This window comes from Lepus europaeus, chromosome 4, assembly GCF_033115175.1.
Source record: "Lepus europaeus isolate LE1 chromosome 4, mLepTim1.pri, whole genome shotgun sequence".
Taxonomy (NCBI): Eukaryota; Metazoa; Chordata; class Mammalia; order Lagomorpha; family Leporidae; genus Lepus; species Lepus europaeus.
In genome coordinates, this window is record NC_084830.1 from 142,034,189 (window position 1) to 142,058,664 (window position 24,476).

General features: G+C 45.0%; 1 protein-coding gene across 3 annotated transcripts in view; it reads left to right on the forward strand.

Annotated features, from left to right (window-relative positions):
* The first annotated feature begins 1,105 nt into the window (after positions 1 to 1,105).
* Positions 1,106 to 24,476, forward strand: part of KLHL3 (kelch like family member 3) — a 118,988-nt gene continuing 95,617 nt past the window's right edge. For all 3 annotated transcript variants that reach the window (XM_062189092.1, XM_062189094.1, XM_062189093.1), the window contains exons 1-2: positions 1,106 to 1,409; positions 19,551 to 19,670. In XM_062189092.1, the coding sequence (XP_062045076.1) occupies positions 1,354 to 1,409; positions 19,551 to 19,670 (176 nt within the window). In that variant the 5' untranslated portion in view covers positions 1,106 to 1,353. The remainder of the gene's footprint in view (positions 1,410 to 19,550; positions 19,671 to 24,476) is intronic.

Genomic DNA, 24,476 nt, shown 5'->3' on the forward strand with positions numbered 1-24,476 from the left:
CTTTCCAGGTGCTTTAGCGGAGACTCTAACCAGTCCTCTGATACGGATACAGGTGCCCCGACACGAGGCTTTAACCTGCTGTGCCCCAGTGTCTTCTCTCTAAACCATTTGGGAGCTGATTGCCCCATTGCACTTAAGCCTCTTTGCTGTGGCTAGAAGACACAGACTGGCTCTGTGCCTTCCACAAGATTGTGTTTTCGTTTGAGAGATAGGATACATAGATACTGAATTACACCAAGCCATGTATTAGGTGTGAGGTGAACAATAAGTACAATATATTCTGTAGCACTTTTGGAGATGATTGTGAAGGGAAGGTTTTATGAAGACCTTGAGTTTGACCTCCCAGAAAAGCTCAAGGACTGGGATCCGAGAAGGCATTCCAGGCAAGGAGAAAAAAGCCTAACTTGAAGCTGTTTGACACTATAGGGAATGGGACATTTTTGTTGTGAAGAGGGGTTCCGTGGGAGACTTAGCAGTTGTGGCCACAGCTTAAGCCAGATTTCCATAGGACAGGCTTCAGGAGGCTATATAGGGCTGTGCTCTGAAGTTGGGGATTTTTCACTGTGTCCTGGGGGCATCAGTATATAGATTATTCATTGTGATTGCCCTGTCCTGGTAGACTCTGGCCTCCTGCAGTAAATAGGGTTTGTTTCCATTTCACCTGTTTCAGTTTTTTTCTAATTATTCTATTTTTAAAAATTCTCTCCACATCCTTCTTAGTGTTATTTCCTCCTAACTTCTCTCCCACTATGGGACTCTCAGAGCTACTGTGGATTCTGGGAGGAGGAATTGGAACATGAGCTGCGACCCACAAGTGAATTTCCCCAGGTGGATAAACTCCACTGCAGGCCACAGAGGGGCCTCCTCATTCCAGCAATCCTGCCAGGCAGCCAGCCAGCCCACGGCGGGTGGAGGAGGGGAGGGGGCCGTGTTTCTCTGGCTGGCGAGGAACTGCCTGAGCCTTTGCAGCCTAGGCAGAGAAGGCAGGAACCCTTGGGGCGGCTGCTCGCAGCGGCTGGGGATGCCAGGGCAGATGCAGGGGCAGCTGGAAAGGTGGCGCTGCACTTGGGTCGCCGGCGCTGCCCTTGTTTCTAGGAGACCGGGGAGAAGCAAGCCTGCGGGGGAGGGGGAGCAAGTGGGCTGCTGCTTTTAGCAGCTGAAAGGGCTGCAGGGAGCGCTGGGTAAGACATTTTCTGCTTCTGCTTCTGCGGTAGAAGCTGCCGTGAGTAAGTCAGAGGAAGGAGGATCGAGAGGGAGGAGGCTTCATTTGCAGCCATGCTGAATCACTGTTGCTGATCAGATCTCCCGCTGGTCTCCCGGGAGAACTAGGAACCGAGCTGGGATTCCTCGTACATGCACAATCCGGTGGCTACCACCCCTGCTGGGCCTCGCACAATGGAGGGTGAAAGGTATGTGTGTATTAGTGGGGTGTGTGTGTAAGTGTGTGATTGTGGTGTAATCACTAGCTTTTGTGTTTGCATTGGCTAGGTCAGGTTGGAAGCTCTGGCCCACTGATGGTTCCCTAAAAGCGGCAGAGTCAGAGCTGGGAACCCCCTCTCTAAAAACACTGCTTCCAGGGCTGGAGTCTCCGGAGCTGTGCCCTCCGTAAAGGCAGATCTCGGTGGGTTTGCTGGGTAGCGGGAGTGCTCAAAAAGAATGGACTTCCTGGCTGGTGTTGGGAATAGTTTCAGCACGGGCTCAATCAGGATTGCCTTTCTCAGGCTGTTTGAAGGAGGCGTTTCCCTTTCCTGGCTACTTTCCTGGGTGCTGTTTCCTTGGTGGGGAGGTTTTGGATGTCATAGCAGGATTGGCCTGGCATGAAGCACTTGGATTTTCATGCTGAAGTGCTCAGATCTTCAGCAGACATGCCCTGCTGCTGGCTTTACTGAGCGAGGGAGAGGGGGAGAGGGGAGAGTGTGTGCATGCGCACGCGCCTCTGTATACACTCATGTTCTGGGAAGACAGGGAGAAACACAGTCACATGACACTTGCTGTGAACCGAGTGTCGTTTGTATTGAGAAGTTTATGAGTGATGCTGTATGAGCTGCCCTTTAGAGCAACTCCTGCTTCTTCCGTGAGGGATCTGTTGTGAAGCAGGAATCCACAGAAGGGATTTGAGTACCTTTGTCAGACGGGAACTCTTTGGCAAGGGTTTATTTCCTGGCAGGCACATGCATATGAGTTTTCAAAGGATGATCTGAGTATGTGATCCCTCTGTCATAGAGGTGCCCAGTACAGTGAGGGGGCAGGTTATTTTCTTTGGTTGGGACTGAAACTCTCCTGAGTGGCAGCCTCTCTGTTCTGGGGTCTGTGTTGGTAGAGAGCAAGGCCGTTTCCCTCCAGGAGAGAAGACTGCAGGGAGGGGCCAGACAGTGGCAGTGCACTGCTGAGGGTAAGGCTGCAGCTGTGAGTTGTGAGTTTGATGTTGGTTAAGTGATAACAGGCACGAATAAATCAACACTTTTTGGAGAGCGCCATAAGCATTTCTTGTACACTGGTTGTCCTGATCTCTGCGTCTCTTGGGGGCATGGTGAAATCATTAAACATCTCTAGATCACATGAGAAGTGGTGTGCTTGTTGGGTGTCAGCTTGTCGTCCTGTTTGAGGGGGTCCCGAGCTTTTTGATAGGACTCCCATAAGAAGAGTGGGATTTTTCAGGGTAAGTGTGCTGTTGGCACAGCCTATTTCTAGGTGCTGTTGGCAGTTGGAGCTTAGTATTGAACTCCATGTATCCTTCTGGGCAACAGAACATCTGAAGTTATATTTCCTAGGCTTAGGGTGGAGGTTCAGAGTGTCCCCACCTTCTCCCATTAATCCGGTAGCTAGTAGAGGGCAGAGATGATGTAATGGAGGCATGGAGATTCTAGATTAAGGTTCTTTACTTGACCTGAGGAATATTGGGGCAGCTGACGAAGCAGTTTGGACACTATGTTCCCCACAGTCTGTGATTAGAAATATAATGAGTCCCTGCCCCCAAGGAACTCTGTTCATTTTCAGCACCTTGGTGCCTCTCAGCTGGAATGATGTCTGTGGCTTTCGAAAGCCTGCCTGATTGTGATCTTTTGCTTTTCCTTTGCTGGAGACAGAGAGTAGACAAGAAATCCAAACTGAGAAGCTTCCAATGTTTACCATGTGACCTGGATCATCACCCTTTGTTCCTTTTCCAAGTCCAACTTAGATGTCAAGCATTTAAGTCTTCTGAAGCCTGGTTCCTATCTTTTTTTTTTTTTTTTTTTTTTTTTTTTTGACAGGTAGAGTTATAGACAGTGAGAGAGAGAGAGAGGCAGAGAGAAAGGGCTTCCTTCTGTTGGTTCATTCCCCAAATGGCCACCATGGCCGGCACTGCGCCGATCTGAAGCCAGGAGCCAGGTGCTTCTTCCTGGTCTCCCATGCAGGTGCAAGGGCCCAAGCACTTGGGCCATCCTCCACTACCCTCCCAGACCACAGCAGAGAGGTGGACTGGAAGAGGGGCAACCAGGACTAGAACCCATCGCCCATATGGGATGCTGATGCCGCAAGGGGGAGGATTAACCAAGTGAGCCACGGCGCCAGCCCCAACTGGTTCCTATGTTCATCCCCACAGCTCACTCAGATGTTCACCAAGAGTTCTTCTGAGCTTTTTCTTGGTCACCTTTCCTGTGTATTATTCCACCCAACCCCAGATCCTTGGCTCCCACAATTGCTTTGCCTGATGCCTTTCCCTTCCTCATTTTCAAAAGTATCTATCAAGATTGTTTTAAAAGTGTACTTTGTCTTAGAAACCTCAACTTTGATAGTTCCTGCTGATATCCTTCTGACTTTTTAAAAAAGATTTATTTATTTTATTTGAAAGAGTTACAGAGAGAGAGAGAGAGAGAGAGAGAGACAGAGAGAGACAGAGAGAGACAGAGAGAGTGAGTGAAGTCTTCCATCTGTTGGTTTCACTCCCCAATTGGCCGCAGTGGCCAGAGCTGTGCTGATCCGAAGCCAGGAGCCAGGACCTTTTTCCAGGTCTCCCACATGGGTGCAGGGGCCCAAGGACTTGGGCCATCTTCTACTGCTTTCCCAGGCCATAACAGAGAGCTGGATCAGAAGTGGAGTAGCTGGGTCTTGAACTGGCTCCCATATGGGATGCCGGCGCTTTAGGCAAGGGCATTAACCCACTGCGCCACAGCGCTGGCCCCGTCCTTCTGACTTTTAATACCTCTAGTTGGTAAATCATAGCTGGATACTGAATATTGAGCCTACCAGATCTTTTTGTACTTGAAAGTCCCCAGCCTTGGAGAGAGGTCCTCGAGGGCAAGGATGATACCTTGTACTTCTGAATATTCCTATGTGGCTGCTAAAGCTACTGGTGCTGGGCAATTTTTTGCTGGTTAACTGGTAACTTCTTTGAGAAGCTCTGAACTAAAAAGATGCTTGGTGAGAGAAGAGACTGAAACCTTTAGTCAACAGGTTCATCCTTGTGTGTTAGCCTTGTTTTCTCAGCATGGGTAATTGGTCTCATGGAATGCTTTGAGGTAGGAGGAGAACAGAGGGAAGTAGCTGTGCTTTATGAGTTCCCTGGAAACCGAGGGCCAGAGACGTCAATGGACTGGCCTGGGATCACATGTCCAACCTCAGAGACTGGAGAGATCCTGAATTTGGTGCTTGTTCCACATTTAACCTGCTGAAGCTTAATTGGGGCTATTTTTAAGCATTCAAAATTTTGAGCCAAGAGATTTCTAATGAACAATTTAATTTCTTTGCCATGAGGGCATGAAAATGCCTTTTATCTTGAACGGCTATTAATTAAAAACATGGACTTTGGAGTAACACAGATCTAGTAGTGAATCTACTTCATACACCTGATGACCTTGAGTGTGTCACATTCTTTCTTATGTAGAGGGAACAGTAACAGTATTCATGCTCCATAGAGTTGTTGTGAGGATTAAATGAGATGGAATGTGTAGAACACCCAGGAAAGCTTTTTTGGCCTGGTGAGTGCCCAGGAGATGACAGCTGCTGTGTTGCGTGTTGTACCCTGTTTCTCCCTGCTGGGCTACTCACCAAGGTGTATTGTAGGGCATTCCTGTATTCATCATCTGAAGCAGATAATGTCGGACCATTCCCATGAAGAAAACTAGAGAGGGCTTCTCAGACCATCATTGTGCTTCTTCCCTGAATTGTGCTTCCCTGAGCTTGGCATTTACTCTTTTCGGTTGCACCAAGATCTACCTTAATCTTCCTTTTTATAGATGTCCTGTGGCTTCTGGATGCTTTAGTGGATGGATCCATGAGCTGGATACACCTTTATTGAGGACAAAATTTTAAGAACCCGTTAATTTGTGCTCACCCTTGTTGCATCCCCCATGCTCTCTGGTTCTTTGCTGGACCTTCTGATGCTACCTTTTCCCCAGCTCCTTCCATATGAGAATCACTGTGTCTTGATCAATCAGAGGATGATCCCTTTGTGTTTTGTTTTACAATGGAAGAAGATCTCTGGTTCTTAGTTGCAATAGTGATAAGTTGTATGTGTGTGTGTAGAGCAAATGGACACTGAAAATAGCAGTTGCCCTTGCTGTTGGGATTTTATTTCAGTTCTGGAAATCAGTTTTGTGGATGAATTAAAATAGATTTCCAAATTATATGACTAGTCAAATTCACAGAGACAGAAAGTAAAATCATTTCCAGGGGCTAAAGGAAGGGAGGAATGGGGAGTTATTATTGACTGGGGATGGAGTTTCAGTTTGGGAAGATGCAAAAGTTCTGGACATGGATGGTGGTAATGCCTGCACACCAGCATGCATATCCCTAATGCTACTGAACTGCACATTTAAAAATGATATATTTTATGTTACATGTATTTTACCGTAATAATAAGAAAAATCCCAGACACTGGCAGATCTGGAAGAGGCATAGAGATTCACAACTTTTGGAAGAAGTATCTGTTATAAAAAGGAAAGTTGTCCATTTTTGGTAGAACTGTGGTTCCTTTCTTCATGTCAATCATAGTAATGCCTCTGTTTGAGTTGGGCCCCATGTGCCCAGCTTTATGCCGTGAATTTGTTTGAGCTGTGTTCAGAGAATGACTCTTCCTGGTTCTTACTCAGGAGAGCCTGCTTCTGCTGCTAGCCTGTGGACTGCTTCTGGGCCAGAGGAACTCATCTAGCTATTTTTGACCCAGGGACAACAGCTAGATGATACTTTCTGGAGAGAAATGACTTAGAAAGCCAGCTCACCCTACATGCTGAGTTTGACAGTGCCAGTGCCACGTAAAATCCTGGCAAGAACCAAGGAGAGAGCAAGTGCTGAGTTTTTTCCTATTCCCTTTGGCAAGTCACTTTGTCCCCACCCACTCTTCCCTGGTCACGGGGAGAAGCTTTTGGGCATCACTGCTGCCTGAAGCAGGTGTGCATGCATTTCCTCCATGCCAACTGAAGCCAAATTTTCCATTTTGGAAATACTTTATTGGCAAAGTAAGATTTTCAGCTGCAAAAACAGAGTTAGTGAAAGAAACCTGTTGATTTCCTCACTCCCAGATTTGAGGTTTTAGGATTTTTATTTTTGCTAAGTTTTATATTGTTAAAACAGATCTAGACAAGAAACTTTGTGTAAGTTATTTTCAAAAAAGATTTATTTATTTATTTATTTATTTATTTATTTTATTTATTTTTTGACAGGCAGAGTGGACAGTGAGAGAGAGAGACAGAGAGAAAGGTCTTCCTTTGTCGTTGGTTCACCCTCCAATGGCCGCTGCGGCCAGCACACCGCACTGATCCTTAGGCAGGAGCCAGGTGCTTCTCCTGGTCTCCCATGGGGTGCAGGGCCCAAGCACTTGGGCCATCCTCCACTGCACTCCCTGGCCACAGCAGAGAGCTGGCCTGGAAGAGGGGCAACCGGGACAGGTTCGGTGCCCCGACCGGGACTAGAACCTGGTGTGCCGGCGCCGCAAGGCAGAGGATTAGCCTATTGAGCTGTGGTGCCGGCCTATTTATTTTATTTGAAAGGCAGAGTTACAGAGAGAGCAAGACAACAGAGAGAGAGAGAGAGAGAGAGAGAGAGAGAGAGAGAGAGAGATCTTCCATCCACTGGTTCACTCCCCAAATGGCTGCAATGGCTGGAGCTGTGCTACCCTGAAGCCAGGAGCTAGGAGCTTCCTTCCGGATCTCCCACGAGGGTGCAGGGACCCAAGGATTTGGGTCATCTACTGCTACTTTCCCAGGCACATTAGCAGGGAGCTGGATTGGAAGTGAAACAGCCAGGGCTTGAACTGGTGTGCATACGGGATGCTGGCTCTGTAGGCAGCAGCTTTACCTGCTACACCACAGCTGTGACCCTTTGCTAAGTTTTCTAAAGCAAGTGCTTTGTTTGATGAAATTTGCCATTGTAGAACTGACCTATTTTTTCCCCCAGTTTCTGGATGAACCCTAAAAATAGGTTAAGCTTAACAAAGCATTAACAAATTATATAAAAAACTAGCTTGAACATGATTTATTCTTAGATTTTTTTCCCCCTGTTAAATGAGTTCAGTGGCTCTCAGGAAAATGTAACTTTTTGCAATTTATGAGGATTTTCAGACTCTCGGCACAACTTTCTTGGTTTTTTTTTGTATGAAAGTGTGTAAAAGGATGTTTATAGTGTCTATTAGTCTTTCTGTCTTCTGCCTAAATCTGTCTATATGAACTCAAGTATTTCTCTTATACTTTACATTTTTACAGAGCCAACTCAGAGTTCTTTTTCCCTTTAGTTTGAAGGAAAGCAGTCTGTGAATTGGATTTTTAGGAATGTGATTATTTCTTGTTGGGCTTGTTTATGAAGGAGCACATTATAGGGATGGCAGCAGCTGCTGGTCAGCTTTGATGAATCGTGTGTGGCCTGTATAACACCCTGAATATGGAAAATCCAAGTTCAATAAAATTAATAATATTGACCCCAGTATACTCTGCCATTTCCCTCAGTGCAGGGAGGTAGTCCTATTTTGTAGGCTCTAGAAGACTTAGTCTTTTTTCATTTGGCCCTGTTTGACCACACAGAGAGCAGGACTTAAAGAGTTGTGTTCCTCTTGGCCTGATGGACTGTGTACATTATCCTTAGTCAGTGGACATCATGGTTAAGAGCACAGGCCCAGGAGTAAGATAGACTTGGGTTTGTACACCACTTCTCTGCTTATTAGTATTATATGGGACAGTTTTTACTTCAGTGCCTCAGGAGTGGATCCTACCTACCTCATAGGGTTGTTCTGGTGATGTAATGAGATGATGGAGGTAAGGTGCTTTAACCTACAGACAGCTTTAGTAACTGTTAACTGTCACTGGCTGTGTGGGAACTGATGCACACTGATGCTTGTCCTCCCTGTGTTCATGTGGCTATTGCAGCAAGTGAGGTGGCGCTGCTGAAAGATGATGATGAATATGGCACTTGGCAGTCTGCATGTAAGTGCTGTTTCTTGATGGCAGGATTGCTCTGTCAAGTCCTGATTGCCGCTGGCTGGACTTCTTCGAGTTCCAGGTCTTCACTAACCCAGAAATAGGCATGTAGTCACTTTAATTTCCAACTTTAGAATTGGGATGCTTACTACCTCTGCAATTTACACAGAGCCCCATGTGTCCAGAAATTCTACTTCATTGGTCCTGTGGCCACTCAGACTTGGAGAAGCAGTCATGCTGATGACTTCGTGAGAACTTGGGAGTACAACAGCCAGCATGTCAGTTTATTACTTTGCAGTGAAAACTTCCTGGCAAGATATTCCTGAGTCCCTGCTACTACTCGCTTTCCTTCTGCAGGAGAACCATGGGGGAGGCCAAATTGGTCAAAAGCTTGCATAGTGAACCAGGGACTGAGTTAAGGCTTCAAATTCCACACCAGGGATCTGACGTGAGGCTGAACCGAATGACGACATGTAATGATGAAATCACTTTCCTTCCTAGATAGTGTGGGATGGGCTCCAGCAAGGTCTTTCTCTGTCTGGTCCCTGGTTTTGGGCTATTTGCATGAGAGGAGCGTTTTCTCTGTGGTGGGATTTCAGTGCATTCAGCACAGTCTTGCCCTGGCTCACAGTTGTTTTGACTTCTTTGGGCGACTTTGCTTCGCTCTTCTGCCTCTGATCCGCAGTTTGAAGGCGATGCTTGGACCTTATGTCTGTGGCCCGGTGTCAGCTCGTTGCTCCTGAGCTTCATCTGCATCCCCAGAGGGCTTTGCGGGCAGCATGATTCATAGCCTTCAGCAGCATTTCTCAGATGCCCTCTCCCCCCCTCCGCCTTCTCTCACACCCAGATGCTCTGGCGCTCTGCTTTTGTTAGACCCTCCCAGCACTTCTGCCCTCACCTTGCTCAGAGACTTTTCTGTCTCCTGCCTGCCTGGCACGTTTTTAGGTGTCCTGGCCTTTCCATTCATCACCTGGATTTTCCTCAGCAATTCAAAGAGCCTGAGAACTGAAACAGTAAGCAGAAACCCTTCTCCCTTTCTTCCCAGTTCTCTACTTGATCCTGACTTCCTGTCTCCCCCCGAAAATGAGTCTAGCATGAGTACAAGGGCTAGACTGAACCCCTCACCCCAGCCCTCGTTGGAAACATTGAGGAGGGAAAGTTGAGGGGACCAAGGCATAATTATGTTAATGAGGAGTGAGGAAAGATGCAGTAGTCCTATCTCATTTACTTACCCAGCTGTTGATTAATTCACTCAAAAATGCCTTATTGAGCACCTAATCCTGTGATGGAGGCTAATACTACAAAGGGAGCTTAGCTACCATCCTGGTTCTTACGGAGCTCACCATCTTGGCACGGTGGTAGTACAGGCGTGCTACAGACAGTGTTTACCCACTTATAAAGTGCTTGATAAATGCAGCCATTATTTAAAATAAAATTACATAGCATAAATGTGTTACCAAACAAATGGAATATATACTCAAAACTCCTTACTTCCTAATTATTTTACTATTATCTCAGCCTTTGAAGCTCTGTTGTGTCTTTTTTTTTTTTTTAAATTTTTTTGACAGGCAGAGTGGACAGTGAGAGAGAGAGAGACAGAAAGGTCTTCCTTTACCGTTGGTTTGCCCTCCAATGGCCGAACGGCTGGCACACCGTGCTGATCTGAAGCCAGGAGCCAGGTGCAGGGCCCAAGGACTTGGGCCATCCTCCACTGCACTCCCAGGCCACAGCAGAGAGCTGGCCTGGAAGAGGGGCAACCAGGACAGAATCTGGCGCCCGGACTGGGACTAGAACCCAGTGTGCCGGCGCCGCAGGTGGCGGATTAGCCTATTGAGCTGTGGTGCCGGCCCTGTTGTGTCTTATATTAGAAATACTATGCAGTGATATAGTAGTGTGCTGCTGTACATCTCTTCCCAAATCCCTTGTTCAGTGGTACTGCATTGGCAGCTTGAAATCTTCCATGGTAGGAGTATTTGCACCATGAAAATTGGCAAATGGCAAATGTTACAAGTCAGGGATCCCAGGGGGCCAGCCCCATGGCTCACTTGGTTAATCCTCTGCCTGCAGCACTGGCATCCCGTATGGGAGCCGGGTTCTAGTCCTGGTTGCTCCTCTTCCAGTCCACCTCTCTGCTGTGGCCCGGGAGGGCAGTGGAGGATGGCCCAAGTCCTTGGGCCCTGCACCCATGTGGGAGACCAGGAAGAAGCACCTGGCTCCTGGTTTTGGATCGGTGTAGCTTTGGCGGTAGCGGCTATTTGGGGGGTGAACCAATGGAAGGAAGACCTTTCTCTCTGTCTCTCTCTCTCATTGTCTGTCAAATAAATTAAAAAAATAAAAATAACTGAAAACAAAACAAAACAAAAAACAAGTCAGGGATCCTTTTTCCCTAGCCAACTGTTGAATCTTTTTTTTTTTTTTTTTTTTTAGATTTATTTATTTATTTGGAAGAGAGAGAGAGAGAGAGAGAGAGAGAGAGGTCTTCCATCTGCTGGTTCACTCTCCAGTTGTCCACAATGGCTGGAGCTGTGCCTATCTGAAGCCAGGAGCCAGGACCTTCTTCCGGGTCTCCCACATGGGTGCAGGGGCCCAAGGACTTGGGCCATCTTCTACTGCTTTCCCAGGCCATGGCAGAGAGCTGAATTGGAAGTGGAGCAGCTGGGTCTTGAACTGGTGCCCATGTGGGATGCTGGCACTGCAGGCGGTGGCTTTACCCACTACGCCGTAGCACTGGCCCCAAATCGTTGAATCTTTATCAGCACATGCTATGTAGGGGATTGATAAGTAAGAGGTAATCACAGTGCAGTAGAGAGGGAAACACAAAGTTCTGTGTGAACATAGAAGAAGAGGCTTAATCTGGTTGGTAGGTGGTGGAGGCTAACAGGGAAGGCCTCCAGGAAGAGGCTTGAAAAGCTGATAGGAGCTAGCTTGAGGTAGCTAGATAGAAAAGCCTAGTGTTAAGCAGTGGTAAATATCTTCATACTATGGAAATGAGAGATCTTCATGGCAGTGATGGGATTATGAAAGGCCAACTGAGTAAATCTGAGAGATTTACTATATTGACGCGTGAGAAGTCTGTCATGTAGAATATGCCTTGAGCACACTGACTTTATGGAAATGTCATTGTGGAATCTGGGAGAAGGTTATTGTAACGATCTTAGCAAGAGATCGTGTTAGCCTGGAAAGAGATTGTGGCAATAGTGAATGGGTTGCAGAGTTATTAAAGGATATGGGATTGATAGACTTTATGGCTGTATGTGAGGAATATGAGAGAGGGAAGAAGATACTGAGGATGGCACCCTGGCTCCTGGCTTGGATGGATGATTGGGTGACTGCTTATGCCTCTGAGATAGAGAATATGGAAAGAAAAGCAGGCTTGAGGGAGGGTAGAGAACAGCAGTTTTGGATATGAGTTACCTATGTAAAATCTAAGTGGGAAATCAAATAGATGTTGGGTATGTGGCTCTGGAATTTAGAGGATAGCAGGAAAAAAAGGTTTTGAGAGGTATGTGCTGTGACAAGACGGCCCAATAGGCTTATACATTTTTATTTATAACACTTGTGATTGATAGTTTATATACAATTATTTATAGTTTAACCCTGCAAGCCAACTCTGTCTTCATTAAAAGAAGTTGCCTGGACAGGGGCAGTGGTTTGGTCAGACTGTTCTATTCTGTTGTGCTAACACTTGTAAGAACAAGTATTTTCAGATCAGAGTCCACTGATGACAAAAATGAGGGACTGCTGTGTCCATAGGGCTGTGCTGGGCAGTCTGAGCTATACAGAATCCTTGGTTCTGTTGTCCTTGCTTTCCAGGTATATTGAACCTAGTGTGAGGGGAATTGGTGGTTAGATTTGTACCGTGAAGTAGTAATCAAACATAGGGCAGTTTTCTATGTACCAGTTGAGTTATAGGCCAGAAATACTTTAGGAATTTAGGAAAGGAAGAAATCACTTGGGACTAAAGTGTTTAGAGGGCTTCATAATCTTTTTTTTTTTAAAGAATTATTTTATTTATTTGAAAGAGCTACAGAGAGAAAGGTAGAGCCAGAGAGAGAGAGGTCTTCCATCCACTGGTACACTCCCTAAATGACCGCAATGGTCAGAGCTGAACTGATCCGAAGCCAGGAGCCAGGAGCTTCTTCCAGGTCTCCCACATGGGCGCAGTAGCCTAAGGACTTGGACTTCTGCTGCTTTCCCAGGCCATAGCAGAGAGCTGGATTGGAAATAGAACAGCCGGGACTTGAACTGGTGCCCACGTGGGATGCCGGTGCTGCAGACTGGGGCTTTGACCTTCTGTGCCACAGCGCCAGCCCCAAGGGCTTCATGATCCTAATAACGATTAACTGGTTCGTGAAGCTGACATTGAGGTGTAATGAGTTAAGCCACTGCCTGTGATGCTGACATCCTGTATAGGTGACGGTTTCCAATCCAGCATCCTGCTAATTCACCTGGGTAAACAGCAGCAGGTGACCCATGTCCTTGAGCCCCTGCACCTATGTGGGAGACCCGGGTGAAGCTGTGACTTCTTGCTTCAGCCTTGGCCAGGTGAAGCTCTTGGCTTCAGTTTGGCCAAGCCCCAGCTGTCGAGGCCATCTGGGGATGGATGATCTCTCTCTCTCTCCCTCTTTCTCTTTCTCTTTTTCTTGCTCCCCCTACCAATTCTCTCTATAGACCCTTGGAAATAAATAAAATAAATCTTTTAAAAAATTAACTGGTTCTTGAAGAATGGTGCTTAGATTATGATACAGGGAAAAGGAAGGGAAATCTTATGTAGAGGGTGGTGCATCTGCTTGGTGCCTGAGAGGTACTCAGTAAATACTTGAATGAAGGTAAGGCTGGCATTTTGGTTCAGTTCAAGTCAAAGAGGGCTTTGACTTTATCCTGTAGGTTGATGACTTTTCAGGTTTTTAGCTATTGAGTCCATTGAAAGGAAGTCTTATGTGAACATCCAATATACAGAGCAAATGGAAGCAGAGGGCTCTGCCTGAACCTCCAGCTCATAACCTTCTAGCCCCAAAGAGAGCCAAGGCAGTGAACATCAAAAGACGTGATCAGAGTGACCTTTCAGAAGGCTTGGTCTGGCAATGGTGTACAGGAAGCCATTGCAGGGAGAGCATCTAGAACGTGGAACTGCAGGTGAGAGGCTACTTCTAATACTCTAAGCCTAGAGAAAAGAGAAGCAGAAAGCCTAAGAGGCCGGCGCCGCGGCTCACTAGGCTAATCCTCCGCCTTGCGGCGCCGGCACACTGGGTTCTAGTCCCGGTCGGGGCACCGATCCTGTCCCGGTTGCCCCTCTTCCAGGCCAGCTCTCTGCTGTGGCCAGGGAGTGCAGTGGAGGATGGCCCAAGTGCTTGGGCCCTGCACCCCATGGGAGACCAGGAGAAGCACCTGGCTCCTGGCTTTGGATCAGCGCGACGAGCCGGCCACAGCGGCCATTGGAGGGTGAACCAACGGCAAAGGAAGACCTTTCTCTCTGTCTCTCTCTCACTGTCCACTCTGCCTGTCAAAAAAAAAAAAAAAAGCCTAAGAAAGAAGGGCCAGCTATATGTAGCTTTCTTAGGGCTATGAGGATTGACTGTCTCACATGTATGACTTCTTAAATGGTGTCATTGGGCATGTGAGAATGTAGGAAGTATGTCTGAGCCACTTCTTTTTTATTTTATTTTTAAATTTTTTTTAAAGATTTATTTATTTATTTATTTATTTGAGAGGTAGAGTTATAGACAGTGAGAGGGAGAGACAGAGAAAAAGAACTTCCATCCGCTGGTTCACTCCCCACATGGCTGCAACAGCCGGAGCTGCGCCGATCGGAAGCCAGGAGCCAGGAGCCAGGAGCTTCTTCCGGGTCTTCCACGCGGGTGTAGGGGCCCAAAGACTTGGGCTGTCTTCTACTGCTTTCCCAGGCTATAGCAGAGAGCAGGATGGGAAAAGGAGCAGCTGGGACTAGAACCGGCACTCATATGGGATGCTGGCACTGCAGGCAGAGGATTAACCTACTACGCCACTGTGCTGGTCCCCTTTTTTTATTTTTTAAAATTTATTCCCCACCCCCCCAAGAAAATTTTTATTTAAGGAATACAGACTTAATGCATTTCACAAATGTAACTTGAGGAATATAGTGATTCTTGCCACCGTAACCACCGTCCCATCCACTCTCCTACCTCTCCTACTCCTCCCTCTCCCATTCCGAGTGCCATTCTCCATTAAGATCCATTTTTGATTAACTTTATATACAGACAACTAACTCTATAGTAAGTAAAGAGTTCAACAATTTGCACAGAAAAAAACCCCAAAAACCAAAACAAAACTGTTTCTCAACAGTTGAGACAAGGGCTGTACAGAGTCATTGCATCTTGAAGTTAATTTCACTCCTTTTTTTTTTTTTTTTAAGATGTATTTATTTATTTGAAAGAGTTACACAGAGAGAGGTCTCCCATCCACTGGTTCACTCCCCAATTGGCTGCAATGGCCAGAGCTTGTACCAATCCAAAGCCAGGAGCCAGGAGCCTCTTTCCAGGTCTCCCATGTGGGTGCAGGAGCCCAAGGACTTGGGCCATCTTCTACTGCTTTCCCAGGCCATAGCAGAGAGCTGGATTGGAAGAGCCGGGACTCAAACCAGCATTGCACCAAGCCGGCATTGCACCAAGCACCGCACCACCCCCTCCCCTGCTCCTTTTTTTTTTTTTTTTTTTTTTAGAAACTTAATTAACTTTAACTTTAAAGAAGGCCTCAAGAATGATATGTCTTTTGGGAGCACTTAGACATAGCTGTAATGCAAATCTTTGAGGACAGAAGTCCTGCATGAGAAGTTAGTGCTCAGTGACTCTTTTTGTTAATTTAAGAATTAACACTCTTATAGGCTATGGAAGCCTTTTGAATCCACAAACTCTGTCAGTATTTAGAAAAAGCCATAAGCAAAGTGGAAGTTCTCTCTTCCCTTCAGAGAAAAGTACCTCCTTCTTTGATGATCACTTCTTTCCACTGGAGTCTCATCCACCAAGATCCTCCATGTAGGACGTTTTTTGCCTCAATGTCTTGGATTTCCAAGACTGAAATTGAGCCACTTCTGACACTCTGTGGGCTGTTGAAGGGTTGCTGGCCTTTTTGCCTTTTAGGCTGGAGGAATCACACTAGTACTAGTATAGATTCTTACAAATATGCTTATTTGTATCAGGACGGGGTGTACAATTAAATTACTCAGCCGAATGTCTAATGACTTTAAAAAATTAACTAGTTTGGGGCTGGTGCTGTGGCGTAGCAGGTAAAGCCACTGCCTACAGTGCTGGCATCCCATATGGGTTCTGATTTGAGTCCTGGCTGCTCCACTTCCAATCCAGCTCTCTGCTATGGCCTGAGAAAGCAGTAGAAGATGGCCCAAGTTCTTGGGCCCCTGCACCCGCATGGGAGACCTGGAAAGAGGCTCCTGGCTCCTGGCTTTGGATTGGCACAGTTCTGGCCATTGCAGCCGATTGAGCAGTGAACCAGTGTATGGGAGACCTCTCCCTCTTCCCCTCCCTCCTTCCCTCCCTCTCTCTCTCTGCCTCTCTTTCTCTCTCTGTGTAACTCTGACTTTCAAATAAATAAATAAATAAATATTTTTAAAAATTGACTAGTTTGATTTGATGTATTTTGATTTCATTGCAGCTGATGTGAAAAATGGCTTAGATGACCATTTCTGATTTTTGTAGGAAAGCGTGAGGATTCTACTTGGTCTGTGTAGTCTTACTGCATCTATCATTGGTAACCCATTTGTTTATCTTAACTATAGCTCAGTTTGAATGTTGCTAGGATTGTGGACATCAGGGTAGAGAGGAAGGCTCCTTTGTTCCTCAGCCAGAGCTTGGAGTCTGAGGGGAGGGGCACATGTGCGTTAACATGGGTTGTGGAGAGAATTTGGTAGGATGCATACTTCTTGCTAGATCATGAAACCCTGAAGTCTGAATCACCTCAGTTGGCCTGCAAAGGGCTTCCTAAAGCCGGATTTGGCTTTATGGGCCCTAAAGCCAGTTTTTGCTCTGGAGAAATCTTTGAGCTTAGAGTAAGTGCATTTATGGATAGATGGTTTTCAGCAGAAAACATTTTGTAACTGAATGTGCCTAGAGAACTGGGGTACATGTGTGTGATTTTGGCTAGGTCTGTGCAGGATGAAAAATATGGTCATATTGCTTTGACTTAGGAGGAGAGTGGGGGTAAACCTCAGTGTTATCTATGTTTCAAGAGGGAAGAGAGAATCTACCAGGTTTATCTGGGAGCAAGAACTGAAAATGCTGGGGATTGGGCCTTGATAGGATGGTGATGGAACAATCTGTTGGGGACCAAGTAGATAAGCTCTGGTATGAATGGAGGGAGAAAGGTTTAGGGGAGGAAATGGTAGCATCTAGCAACTCTGGGCCTGGGCCTGTGATCCTGAGCTGAGGCATAGGCAAATGCATGTGCATTTATGTACATGTATGTCCCATACTGCTGGAGGGTATAGGCTGTGGTAGAAATAGTTTGAACTTTAAGTCAAGGACATGTGAGTTCAGGTCCCATCACTGATTCCCTACTTATAATATGTATGGTATTGTGCACGATTCTTAACAGATGCTTTCTTTCTTGAATGTTCTGATCTCTGGAAGATTAATGAGTTGCTGAGAAGCTGGTACGTTACAGAAGCCAGGGACCCAGTGTTCACTCCAGACTTGACATGTCTTCACAGGAGGAAGAAAGAGACCTTGGGTTCCTTCTGATGGCAATCCTTGCCTCTTCAAGGTTGGAAAGGGCTCTGGATGAACTGGGGAGACTGATGTCTCTCCTTAGCCAGCCCTGTGGTCCTAAGCAAGTCTGTTGCTCTTCTATGGAGGCTGTAGCATGAATTACATCTGTTGAACTTTAATCCTCTGATAATAGGCAATCTATGTTTGAGACCTTTTGGTAAACACAACCTTTTATTAACAGAGGTACACATTCTGGAAGGCTGGAAAGTGCAAAGAGCAGCACAACAGGATTGGTTCATTAGCCACACTGGAGACTGTTGTCAGTGCTTGCACAACAGCTCTCTTTGGTCTGTACCTGTTGCGTATCTGTGAAGTAGAGCTGATCATATCTGCCCAGTAGGCTCTTCTGAGCTCTAATCTTTTTAGTTCCCTATCTACCTTCGGTGGTTCCCTGATGGTCTGCACCAAAATATGTTTCTCTTTCTGGCTTGGAAGTCTCTCCACACTTTGAAGAGAACATTTACCATGAACATTTGCCCTGTATTTTTTCAGTTTCTAGATTTATCCCAGAATGCAACTGTGGTTTAGTACTATAAAAAGATGTATCATTCACCATCTTAAGAGATTGAAGGAAGAAACTTTCTTCAATCATTAACGCACAAAAATATTTGATAAGATTCAATATAACTTTATGATTAAAAACTGTTACTAAACATAGGGAATTTTCTTAACCTGGTAAGAAACATGCACAAATCATTTCACAGTCATACACAATGGAGAAACATTGGGAACATCTTTAAAATTAGGAATATGTGGGGTGGCATTGTGGCACGAGATTATGCTGCTTCTTGTGACTGTGGCATTGCATGTCAGAGTGCTGGTTCAAGTCTTGGCTGCTCCACGTCCAGTGCAACTTTCTGCTGATGCACCTGGGGAGGCAGCAGAGGATGGCCCAAGTGCTTAGGTCCCTGCCACCCACATGATAGGCCAGGATGGAGTTCCTGGCTCTTGGCTTCAGTCTGGTCCAGATATGACTGTTGCAACCATTTGGGAGAGTAAGTCAGAGGATAGAAGACTTCTCTCTCGTGAACATTCTCTCACTCTCCATTGCTCTGCCTTTACTAAATTTTTTTTTTTTAAACTTAGGAGTATCACAAGAATGTTCACTATTACCTTTCTGTTCAACATTGTGTGGTCATCCTAGCTAGTGCAAAATTTTTTTGAAAAAAGAAGCAATGGAGGGCATTTGAGCTGCTGGCCAAGGTGGCTATTTGGCATGCCTGATTTCCATAACAGAGTGCCTGGGTTCAAGCTCTGGCTCATGGTTCTGGCTTCCTTGCTACTGTGCACTCTGGGAAGTAGCAGATGATGGTGCAATTAATTGGGTCCCTGTCACCCAATTAGGGAGACTTGGATCAAGTTTCCAACTTCTGATTTCAACCTTGGCCTTTGTGGTTAGGAGTTCTCTCTCTCTGTTGGTCTGTCTCTCAAATAAATAAAAAAGAAAGAAAAGAAAAGAAAGAAGAGGGGAAAAAATCAGAGGTCTGAGAGATGGAAAGGAAGGATAAAAACTCTGGTATTATATGCACGTAATATGGTTGTCTAAGTGGGACATCTGATTGAATTATGGTGAAACAGGAATAATAGAAACATTTGGCAAGATGGCTGGATATAAGATCGATCAGCAGAAATCAGTTGCATTTTGTAAACCATAACAATCAGAAAATATACTCTGAAAGCAGTAATAAACTATGAAGTAATTAGGAATAAATGCAATCAAATATATGTAAGATCTTTCCTCATACAGGAAAAAAATGAAAGTTTAAATGACATTAAAGAGGATCTAAAGAAATGGAAAGATGGCCGATGTATGTGGCCAGGAAGGCATACTGTCAGAAAGATGTTCGTTTTCTCCAAACTGATCTGTAAATTCAATGCAGCTTCAATCAAAATATCATCAGTGTTTTTTTAATAGAACATGACAAGCTGATACTAAAATTAGTATGAAAGAGTAACGGAAACTAGAATAATGAAGACACTCCTTAATGATAATAATAATAACTAGAAACTGGTTCTGTCAGATATCAGAGCTTATTATGAAACTGCAGGAATAATGTGCTTCTGGTACAGACAGACCAACCCATGGAATAGGTTAGGGAGTCTGGAAATAGATCCCTGCTTTTTTGGGACTTTAATATGTAACCTAAAGTGCACAGATAGATGAGTGGGAAAAAGAAGTGTCAATCAATAGAACTGATAGGAAAAAATTAGATCCCTGTTTCATATCATGACATATAAAAGTTAATGCCAGACAAAAATAAAGGCTTAAATGTTGAACTTAGAGATGAGAATAGGCCGACAGAGATTACACTGGTGGGCGGGTAAATGCACAGACTGTGGCAGGTGGGTGAACGGGTTTACCAATGTGTGATCCTCTTTTCTCCTCCCTCTTCCTTCCTGTTCACAGCATCAAGCCAGGCTCCCAGCCCCCGATACAGGCTGGAGATGATGAGAAGAACCAGAGGACAGTCACAGTCAACCCTGCCCACATGGGGAAGGCATTCAAGGTTATGAATGAACTGCGGAGGTACTTTTTCTTGTCTTGCTTTGCCCTTTCGGAAGGCAGTTGTGTGGTGAGCTTCATGGGGTCCAGAACACAAATCAGAACACCACCACTTAGCAAATTCTGACTCTTCTCCACCCACTCTGTGTCATTCGACTTCCCCTTTCAAACTCTGATTGAGACAGAATAGTTCTGCCAGAAATCTCTTCCTTTGTATTTATTTAACACCTACCATTTTGGTGATTAATCACAGAGGAGAAAAATCCTTTATGGTTACAGCAGGTCTGTTCATAAACTTGATTTCCAATAATAGAATGATTGCAACACCTACACACATTTGCAGATTAAAGATTGTGGATGTCACGTATTTTCTTTTGGTTTCCCCTCTTTCTTTCCTTGGTCTGAACTCAGCTTGGCACGACAGCCATGTGAATGGAAGAATACCTGGTTCCTTAAATGCAACTGAATTCCAGACAGGGAGAAATGAAACACAAATGTGCTCATCCTCTCTGTGCTAAATGGAGAGGGGTATGCAGGGTATTGGTCAGGACATTGTGCCTGTTTGGTAAGCTTGTTGCAAGGCAAGTTCAGAGCACTGCGCATATTTTCCTGACAAAGCTTCTGCATACATCTCTTCCTTGCTAGAAAGCTCATAACTTCCATTCCCATGCCAATATTTACTGCATACTTTGTCCTGTTTTGAGGTCTAATTACTTACCTCATCTTCTCTGCAGATCATGAGCTCCCTGAGGGCAGGAGCAACTTCTGAGTAATTTTGATGTCTAGCACCTGGCACTTCATAGGCGCTTCAGTTCATTCACCAAAGATGCCCAGAGGCCCTGGCTCTGCCCGGGATAGGCATCTTGGGGTACAAAGTAAAAAATGTAAATAGTGTAATGAAAACAATCTTTGTACTGTGCTGATTGGAAGTATGAAGGACAGTGGATATGTAGTAATAGTTTGCTTCTTTTTTTTATTTTTATTTTTTGGACAGGCAGAGTGGATAGTGAGAGAGAGACAGAGAGAAAGGTCTTCCTTTTTGCCGCTGGTTCACCCTCCAGTGGCCGCTGTGGCCAGCGCATCTCGCTGATCCGAAGCCAGAAGCCAGGTGCTTCTCCTGGTCTCCCATGCAGGTGCAGGGCCCAAGGACTTGGGCCATCCTCCACTGCCTTCCCAGGCCATAGCAGAGAGCTGGCCTGGAAGAGGGGCAACTGGGATAGAATCCGGCACCCCAACTGGGACTAGAACCCGGTGTGCCGGCGCCGCAAGGCAGAGGATTAGCCTGTTAAGCCACGGCGCTGGCCGTAATAGTTTGCTTCTTAAAGGATCCTGCAGAAGCAACTACGTTGGTGAATACATGCTATGAGGGGATAGTGCTTGAACTGAATTTGGAAGGGCAAGGCTTCAATGAAGAGTAGTGGGGGCAGGGAGAAGCCTTCTAGGCAGAGAAAATGGAATACAGCCAGAGAAGTGTTTGTTGAGTAGGGAACTGAACTATTTTAAACAAAAAGTCCTGTCTGAATCTATATTTGTATCCTCATCTCTCCTTTCTGTAGGACATGGTCTTTGGCATTAGAAAACAAGTTAAATTAAATTTGTCTCACGCTCTATTGCTCAGTTTTTATTAGGCTTCTGCCAGATTTCCTGGAAGCAGTGCCCATAGCTGCCTTAGGCACTGGGCAGTGCTGATGCTCTTGCTTATGGGCATGGTTCTGTTGTTCCTAGAGAATTTTTGTTTTGTTTTGTTTTGTTTCTGACAGGCAGAGTTAGACAGTGAGAGAGAGAGACAAGGAGAAAGGTCTTCCTTCTGTTGGTTCACCCCCTAAATGGCCGCTATGCCGGCGTACTGCGCTGATCTGAAGCCAGGAGCCAGGTACTTCCTCCTGGTCTCCCATGCGGGTCAGGGCCCAAGAACTTGGGCCATCCTCCACTGCCCTCCCGGGCCACAGCAGAGAGCTGGACTGGAAGAGGAGCAACTGGGACAGAATCCAGAGCCCCAACTGGGACTAGAACTCAGTGTGCCAGCCCTGCAGGTGGAAGATTAGCCTAGTGAGCCATAGCGCCGGCCATAGGGAATTTATGTTGTGTTTCGTAGACACTACTGAAGTGCCTCATTTAGTCCCTCTGGGTATGGCTTATTTTTATTTTATCTGAGTTAAGAAGCAAAGTTTCCCACCAGGTCTTACTTTACCCAGTATAGTGAAGTCTGGTGACCACTGAAAGGGTAACGGATATGTACACAGGATTCTCCTACTCCCACTTTCTTTTAAATTTCTATTTTTTATTATTTTTATTTAGAAATGGGGTGGTGGATCAGGGAGAGAGAGAGAGAAAAACAGAAATCAAGACACGGAGCTCTCATCTGGTAGATCACTTCCCAAATGTCAGCAGTGGCTGCGGTTGGGTTGACACTGAAGCCAGGAGCCAGGAACTCAATCCAGGTCTTCCACATGGGTGACAGAGACCCAACCATCTGACTCATCGCTGCTGACTCCCAAGGTGTGCATTAGCAGGCAGCTGGAATGAGGAGTTAAGAGATAGGAACTGAAACCAGGAACTCTGCTGTGGGAGTGGGTGTCTTCACCAGCATGTTAACCTCTGGGCTAAATGCTTACCTTTCTGTCATTAGCATCTTTCTGTTTTCTAAAGTAACTTTTAAAAACTCTTCCTGCTTCTGTTAGAGGTTACTCCTTTTTTTTTTTCTCTGTTTTTCTCCAGAAGCATCAATTTGATTTAACCCCTTCCCACAGTCTTGCTCCTTTTTATCTTCTGTTTAATTTAGCGTTCACCACAGTCTTTTCTAAGGAATGCTTCCTCCTTCAAAATGTTCTGTGGGAAAAAAAGAGCTTTATATTCAAATAAGTTTGAAAAATATACCCTCCTCAGGGGTCCTAGTGCGTATCATCATATCAGATGACCCTGAGATGTTCTGAGACATACTGGTCTGACTGAGAGGTTCTCATGCATGCTGACTGCAGGACTCTCTATGGTTGTTTCATGTATATGGACCAACTATTTTGTGAGACTTGTCTTCAGTTTTACTGTTCTAAATTCCAGATATAGTCCTTTGCTGAAATGTAAATGAATAATTTTGGTGTTCCCCTTTGTAAAGTGTTTTTCTCAAATAGATCACAATGTGAGAGTAAGTGAGGGTACGTCAGAAAGTTCTTGGGATTAAAAGGTAAGTTTAATGGCTTTTTCACAAACCTTTTGAAGATTTTTCATACACATTTCAGTTTTTTTTTTCACCAAAGTAACATTATCTTTGACTTCAATTTTCCACAAACATTTTGATGTTTCTTTCTGTATCTGGCTTGGAAAATTTTAGTTCAGGCTTAGACATGGATTTCTCTTTCATTTTTCTTTAAAATGTTTTGTAAAAAAATACATTTATTATAGAACATTTAGAAAATACAGATGAACAAAAAAGTCATCAAAAGTTTTAATCCATGGTAGTAACTAGTGTTGACACTTGGGAGGATATTTTCCTTTTCTCCTTTAAAATATATGTTGCAACCTTATTTTTCTCTTGCCACTATGTTGAACACATTTTTAAGTCATTGACTGTTCTAAAACATGGATGAATGATATTCTGTTTTTTGTTTATTTTGTCAAAATAGTTCCCTATTGTTGGATGTCTAGGTTTTCCCAGTTCCTCATATAAATAATACCTGTAGTGGTTATCTTTATAGCTGTATTAAATAAAACAGCTATGATCACAAACATAGATGGTGGTTTCAAACCTTGGCCTTAGTACCTACCAACTGTGTGACCCTGGGCAAGTTAATTAATTTTCCTGATTTCACTGTTGTCAACCTTAAAATGAAGCTAATAATAGTCCCATTCTTGCTGGGTTGTTAAGAGGATTAATGAATTAAGTACTTAGAACAGTGACAGTACAGACACGAATAATACTGTGCATATTCATGATTATTTCAATGGCGTAATAAATAACTTCCATAGACATGGTTATGAAGCTCTGGCACGTAGTGGATATTCTCTAAGTGTTGGCTGTAATAACAATGCTGATGAGCTCTGTGCTAGGTTACAGGAATATGGCGTGGATAAGGGAACCAAAGTCTTGTCCTCGGTGAAGCTTGCATTCTTGTGGTCTAAGGGTGTTATCAAATTCAAAGGTACTTAAATGGGTGATTTCCAGAAACCAGAATGGAATAGGTGAGGTTGTGAGAAAGGGACCCTGAATTGACATTTTAATGACCTGGGTGAGTTTAATGGTAACTGGAGAGAGGCTTGGTATACTTTGTTTTGATGAGGCTTGGGCTAAGGCATCTTGTCACCCACAATTAAGTTAATAAAATGATACATGATATTCTGAGGACCTGGGGTTATTTCTTGCATTGTTTCCACATTCCCCTCCCTTAATATGAAGCTATTTTAGTGCAAGTACACACATTCTTTGCAATTTATGAATCATACAGTTCACAAGTTTCCTATTCTTTTTACTTCCATGGAAGAGAATGGGTTGTTGGCATGATAACCACCCAGGCTTCCTCCTCCTTTTGGACTTCAGTACTTGGCTCCGGCCAGACCACAGCTGCTTTTGGGCAACACAGCCCTAGTGACTTTTTGGCTCCTGATTTACCTAACCATCCATCGAGCAAGTGGGGATGTGGTCTTTCTTGGAAAAGCAAGCCCTGAGCAGACCTGAGAAAAGGGGGTAGAGGATGGAGCAGCCAGTGAGTGTTTGTTACCTCATTGACAGTTGTAACCTCCCATCATTGTGGCAAACAGTTCTTGCTTTCATTCTTTTTTTTTTTTTTTAAGTTGGTCTGCCACATGCCTTTGTTACTGGTAATGAACCATCCTAGC